The sequence below is a fragment of the Fukomys damarensis genome, unplaced genomic scaffold (assembly GCF_012274545.1).
Source record: "Fukomys damarensis isolate Sample0158 unplaced genomic scaffold, DMR_v1.0_HiC HiC_scaffold_19, whole genome shotgun sequence".
NCBI classification, from domain to species: Eukaryota; Metazoa; Chordata; class Mammalia; order Rodentia; family Bathyergidae; genus Fukomys; species Fukomys damarensis.
Genome location: NW_022900931.1, coordinates 6692072 through 6698946, shown reverse-complemented (window position 1 = coordinate 6698946; position 6875 = coordinate 6692072). Strand labels below are relative to the sequence as shown.

At 47.4% G+C, this 6875-nt stretch overlaps 1 protein-coding gene across 1 annotated transcript; it reads left to right on the top strand.

The window, feature by feature from the left end:
* Positions 1-304: 304 nt before the first annotated feature.
* Positions 305-2266, top strand: LOC109118362. Its single transcript, XM_019208970.1, has 2 exons — positions 305-2040; positions 2129-2266. Exon 1 carries the CDS (start codon positions 312-314, stop codon positions 1335-1337), a length of 1026 nt encoding a protein of 341 aa, XP_019064515.1. The 5' UTR covers positions 305-311; the 3' UTR covers positions 1338-2040; positions 2129-2266.
* The last annotated feature ends 4609 nt before the right edge of the window (positions 2267-6875 follow it).

Genomic DNA, 6875 nt, shown 5'->3' with positions numbered 1-6875 from the left:
GTCTTACATCTTGGAGGCCCCAGCGAGATCCCCACGTGGGAACTGTAAATCCGGCCGAGATTCTCTGTCACAGGATCCAGCAGGAGACTCTCAGACATAGACCTGAAAAGCCTCCGGAGGTAAGTTTTGAATCGGCTGCAACCATGTGATGTCAGGATAGAGGTGGCTGACGAGCCGGGAAGCCTCCCCTGACCCCGGCCCTGACGAGGACTCTGGGTAGAATCAAAGCCTTTTCTTTTGTGTGGCACCTGTGTGTCTTGTCTGTGTCCTGTCTGTTGAGTGTTAATTTTGCATTCATTCCTAGGAACAAGATGGGAGGATCGAGCTCCAAAAATACCCCATTGGACTGTTTTCTCACTAACTTTAAATTGGCTTTTTTCCCTGAGCAGGAAGATAAATATGGAATGAAGTTTTCTCGAGGGAAACTCCGAACCCTCTGCAACTTGGAGTGGCCCGCCTTCGGAGTGGGCTGGCCAGCTGAAGGTTCTTTCGAACCAAGACTTTGTCGGGCAGTCTGGGCAAAGGTCACTGAGCACCCTGGCCACCCCGACCAATTCCCTTATATTAACATCTGGGCCCAGGCCTGTGAAGAACCTCTGGCGTGGCTGCAGCACTGCTCCCTGCGCACCAGTTCTCGTATTCTGGTAATGGTACCACATGGGGTAAAGTCCGCAAAGCGGCAGGCACCCAGGCCGGTGTCCTCCCAGGAGCCGGACCCGTTAGAGCCTGCTGACCCCGGGTTAAGACCCCTCCGTATGCAGAACCATCCCCTGGGGAGGCAGAAGTTGAGTCCATCTACCCATCTCCCTGGAAAGAAGGGGAGATCCCGGATTCCACCACCTCTCCTTCCCATACCGAAGGGCTCTGCTTATGGGCCCACGGAGGCGCCCCAGGAGAGACCGGACCCGGTCCCTGTGCTCCCATTGAGAGAAATAGAACAAGGTCATTATGTGTACATTCCTTTCTCTACAAGTGATTTATATAACTGGAAGCACCAGAATCCCCCATTCTCTGAGAAGCCGCAAGCCCTAATCTCCCTCCTCAAGTCTATGTTTAATACCCATGACCCCACCTGGGATGATTGTCAGCAACTTTTACAGGCTCTGTTCACATTCGAGGACCGAGAAAGAATTAGAAGACACGCTATTCGGTCAGTGCTGGGGGAGCTGAGGGGCTTGTTGATGACCAACAACAACAGGCCCGAGTTGAAGCACAACTCCCCATCTCCCGTCCCAAATGGGAATCGAATTCCACTGGAGGTAGGGAAGCTCTTCGCAACTACCGTCAGCATCTCCTGGCCGGCCTTAGGGGAGCCGCTCGCAAGCCTACCAATTTGAACAAAGTAAGTGAGTTCCTACAAGGGCCTGAGGAATCCCCCTCTGCCTTCCTGGAACATTTACTGGAGGCGCACCGCACATACACTCCAATTGACCCAGACGCTCCAGTGAACAGGCAGGCAATCAATCTGGCTTTTGTAACTCAGTCGGCCCCAGATATTCGGAAAAAATTACAGAGAATTGAGGGCTTTGAAGGAGAGAATAGGGAAAAATTGATAAGTGTAGCAGTGAAGGTGTTCACAAACAGGGATCCACCCGAAGATAGAATAACTAAAAAGATGGCAAGGGCAAATATAATGATGATGGCGGAAGAGGGTTTTATACAGAAGGGGAGAAAAATGAAATGGGGAAATAAGAAGAATTTAAACTAATCGGAGAAGAAGAAAATTCTCCAGAACAGGACTTGCAGGAGGTAAACAGCCGGGTGGAGGTAAACAGTTGGGAGACCATCCACCCGATGGTACCGAACCCCTACACACTGCTGAGCCTCATTCCGCCTGCACATGTATGGTATTCAGTTCTTGATCTCAAAGATGCATTTTTCAGCCTGCCCCTGGCACCGGTGAGCCAGCCACTCTTTGCATTTGAATGGACAGACCTGGACACTGGAACTACTGGACAATTGACATGGACTCGATTGCCACAAGGCTTTAAGAACTCCCCCACACTGTTCGGGGAGGCTCTCAGCAGAGATCTACAACAGGTAAGGAAAGCTTTTCCCTATGCAACTGTTCTCCAGTATGTAGACGACCTCTTAGAGGCGACCACAACCGAGAAAAAATGTCTCACAGCCACCGAGGGACTCCTGGAGGCCCTACAAGGTCTGGGATATCTAGTGTCCTCGAAGAAAGCCCAGCTCTGCAAAACCAAGGTAACTTACTTGGGTTATGTTCTTGAAAAAGGAAAAAGAAAGTTAGCTGAATCCAGGGTGTCAGATTTTCGTACGTGAAGGTGTACGATATGCGGGAGCAGCAATAGTCAATCAGGAGCAGTAGGTAGTATGGGAACAAGGGCTGCCCCAAGGGACGTCAGCACAGAAACCTGAACTGATTGCTTTCACTAAGGCTCTGGAATTAGGAAAAGGGAAAAAGATAAATATTTTCACTGATAGCTGTTATGCTTTTGCTACTGCCCATGTACATGGATAAATTTATCAGAATAGAGGACTTTTAACATCAGACGGGAAAGAAATTAGAAACAAAGTTGAGATATTGGCTCTGCTGCAAGCCATTTGGCTGCCGAGGGAGGTTGCCATTATTCACTGCCGTGGACATCAAAGGAATTCCAGCCCTGAAGCGATTGGAAACAATGCAGCTGACCAGGCAGCAAAGTAAGCTGCCCAAAAATCAGTGGGGAAACAAATGGTGCTGCTACCTACACCCGTGCTCCCAGAGAGGCCTGAATACACAGCGGAAGAAATAACGGAGATGAGTAAGAACCACTGGACCAAAGGAAAGCATGGATGGTGGACAGCAGATGAAGGGAAGGTCGTTCTGCCAGCCGCGGTGGCCGACACTTTGCTAAATGAGCTCCACGAATCCACCCACCTGGGAGAAAAGACGATGACGGCCCTGCTACGGCCCCACTTTGTCAGCAGAGAATTAGCCCAGAAGGCCCGGGACAAAGTGAGACGGTGCCCCGCCTGCCTCAAGGTAAACGCGAATCGGGTAACTGGGCCCCCAGGGGTCCGATATAGGGGACTGACTCCCGGAGAGCACTGGGAACTGGACTTCACCGAAATGAAACTAGGCATGTATGGTTACAAATATCTGTTAGTTTTCATAGACACGTTCTCAGGGTGGGTGGAAGCATACCCTACTAAAAAGGAAACAGCTGAGGTAACAGTAAAAAGCTCCTGACTGAGATAGTTCCCCGATTTGGCTTGCCCTTAGCCCCTGGGGTCCGACAATGGCCCAGCCTTCAGGGCTAAAGTGTCCAAACTGATTAGCCTAAGCGTTGGAATTAGATGGAATTTACATTGTGCTTACAGACCTCAAAGTTCAGGACAGGTAGAGAGGGCTAACCGAACACTAAGGGAGATTTTAACTAAATCAAGCCTAGAGACTGAATTAAGTTGGGTGGAGCTTCTCCCTTTTGCTCTGTTGAGTATTTCATGTACTCCCAAGCCTCCTCTGAATCTGTCACCCTTCCAAATTATCTATGGGCGCGCTCCCCCCTTGGTTCCCCATATAGATATGGAATTAAAGGAGAAATTCTCTCATCTGAGGTTGCTTAAGTCTCTGAGAGCTTTACATGAAATGCAGTCTTAACTACAAGACCAGGTTAGAGGATCTCTGACCCTCCCTCATGAGAAACCTCTACAGCCACTGCCCTATAAGCCGGGAGAACTGGTTTATATTCCCAGGTTTGACTCCAAGACCTTGGAACCCTGGTGGAAGGGGCCTTTTCCGGTTGTCCTGTCTACGCCTCTGGCCGTGAAGGTTGCGGGACACCCAACGTGGATCCACCGCAACCACCTCAAGCCCGGACCGGACAACAGCCCAGAGGGGCACGGAAAATGGAGCGTCGTCAGCAAACTCGGAGAATTGAAAGTAAAACTCCGCTCAACTGGACCTGTGTTATGATCTGGGTGATTTCCCCTGGGACAATAATAACGTTGTCCAAAGAAAGCTTAGGTCACACTAAAAATGTCTAGGTGCAATTAGCTGAATCCTTACATTTGACTGAAATCTGTTTAAATGCTGATGTGAATTTTCATTATGTGCTTGGAAGTTGTTTGGTTCCAGTATGCACCCCACTTGAAGGTATTAGACCATATACTATGTTTAAAATTTCCCACAAGTAAATCTCAGTTATTTGGATAGTTACAACTGGGGACAGGTGACATGTTACAAACCAAAGAATGCTATTAAACTGTATACCCCTCGGGTAGCTATGTCCTTTAAGACTCTCTGTGCCAAATATAAAGGTTGTACTTCCCAGTGTTTAAATCTTAAACAGGCAGATGTAATGAAGTGTCCTAGAGAACAAAGATTCCTTACAGCAAATGCCACATTACTTTGCTGCTGGGATGATTTTATACTTGTGAGGGAATAACTTATAATTACATCCCAGCAAACTTGACCGAGGCCCGCTGTTGTCTTAGTAAATTAGCAGTCGTCTTACCTGACAGGGGAGACCTCTCACCACCCAACAGAACAAAACGCTGGTCTCCCTATACTTCACCAGGTTGTGGTGATGATGTGGGACTTTTAACAGATGCTGAAGTTATTCCTATGATTATTTCTGTGATAGGGGTATCCTCAATCGGAGTTCATGCTGAAAAGGCAGTTAGAAAAGTAGCTTGCAAGGTAGTTAAGGGGTTAACCTCTGCCGCGCTGGCGCTAATTAATCAAGAACTCCAGGAACAGAGACAAGCAATTTTAGATAATAGGGCGGCAATTGATTAATTGCTATTATTTCATCACCAAGGTTGTGAGAGGGTTAAAAATATGTGCTGCTTCAATTTAACAAATAATGGGCCAGCTATAGAACAAGACATAGAAAAGCTCAAAGATTTAGCTACAAAGATTCATAATGAACAGATAGGATGGGATTTATTTAAATGGTTAACAAGTTGGTTACCTGACATTACCTGGGTAAAACAACTGATACTGTGTAACGGTATTAGGATTTTGTATTGCAATAACTTGTTGTCTTTTACAATGTGTTCCTTTATTAAGGCCCAGAGTCACATATAAGTAAATCAAAGATTTGATTTAGGTCCAAAAATCAGTGGGGAATGTAAGAGCTTGACTGAACCAGAGCGACTCCATGTTGACCAGCAAATGACCCAGAGACTGTCGCTCCCCCCGCATCCCTTATAGGATAACTAATGATTAATTGTGAATTGTTAGGTAACTGCTTTGAAGTAGCTGGGAAACTAAATGGAAACTGTAGTGAACACAGAGACCCAACACAAATCATGCCACTCCTTACTTGCCTATAGTTGAATGTTCTGAACATTATAATCTAAGTTGTAAATGGAATAATGGATAATCGCTCTGCTGATCATTAGTACGTGACGGTCAAGTATATGCTTGATGACCACTAGCTCAGATCAACTGATTCTTTGCCTTTGTCCTCTTCCTGTAAGTTTTAAGTGTATCCCCCCCTTAGCCCTATATAAAATGGCCTCTGTTTCTGAGCTAGCCGCCTCTCTGAGCTACTTGGCTTGGGGAGTGCCGTCTGGCCAGACTAATAAAGGTCTATTTGCCAACCTGCCTGGTTTGTTCCTTCCTGGGTGACTGTCGGTGTCCGACAAGCTCCTGGAGCCTCGCTGAGCTTCTGAGCTCAGCATCGTGGAAGCCTCTTGGCTGTTCACGCTCCAGGAATAAAAGTGAGACTTAAGTCTTACAGTCTCATAAAAAAAAAAAAAAAAAAAAAAAAAAAGGCATGGTGGCACACTCATCTATTCCCAGGAGGCTGAGGCAGGAGGATCACCCCAAGTTCAAGACCTGCCTGGGCTACATAGTGAGACACTGTCTCATAAAAACAAAATAAAATACCTTGTAAATGCAAGGTCCCAAGTTTGATCCCTGGTACCAAAACAAACAAACCCAAATGTTTGTGGAAGAGATAACATTTGTAAAGATGAAGTCTGCTGGGCTCGCAGCAGCTGATCTGTAATAAAATTAAATATACATATACACTTGTCTGCATAAAATGAATTAGGGCAAAACGGGAAATCTGAAAGAACTCTCCTCGGAACGTGGGTTCTCCAGGAATCAATGCTGCAAAGCCTTGACTTTTGGACTTGTAAATTAATCTGTGTGTTGTCCGATTTTAGAATCCCCCAATCCTCCATCTCTAAGTGCCTCCAATATCTAATCAGTTTTTTCCTCCACTCTTCCCCAGGTTGATGCTCAATTACCCACTCTGCCTGTCTTCAGCAAGAATCCTGCTAGGTCAATTCAGGTCTAACTCCTTACCTTTCATGTTTCTTCTTGGTAATTTTCTACCCTTTGATCTCCCACCTTGCTGCGTAGCTATAAATTCCCAGTCTCCATGCCGACTTGGGATTGAGACCACTATCTCTCAGCCACGCCAAAGTTCATAGCAGTGGTCCCCACACTCACCACCAGGAGCCCCCTGAATAAAATCTTCCTGGAGGTCTTTAACAGGTGTCATTTAATATTTCTTGTCTTTACCCCTGCCCCCCATCTCATCCACTAAACCCCAGCCAAAGGAGCTCCTGCTTTCTCTGGATCCTCTTGGTGGGCATTCAGGAAGAAAAGGGCACAAGGGGTAATCAGGGCCTGGAGGCGTACAAGGAGGGCTTTTTACTCAGATAGGAAAGGGTAGAGATGCTGGATTTGTCCAGCTTCAGAAATGCAGAAGTGCCAAACTCGAATCCTCTAAAAGCAAAGGGCACTGTTATTAAAGAAAAAAAGGTGCATTCCAGGCATGAGCTTGCAGGAGGAAGGGGGGCTCCCCGACCGCCCACCCTCCCCTCCCCCATCAGGTGCCGCCCACCCGGGCGCGGCGGGCGAGGAGCCGCGAGCTCTAGGACCGAGGAGCGGAGCAGCAGGGAGACGG

What these genes read in the sequence shown, in the direction of transcription:
- LOC109118362 (XM_019208970.1), top strand. Translation starts at nt 312, where the DNA reads ATGGGAGGATCGAGCTCCAAAAATACCCCATTGGACTGTTTTCTCACT.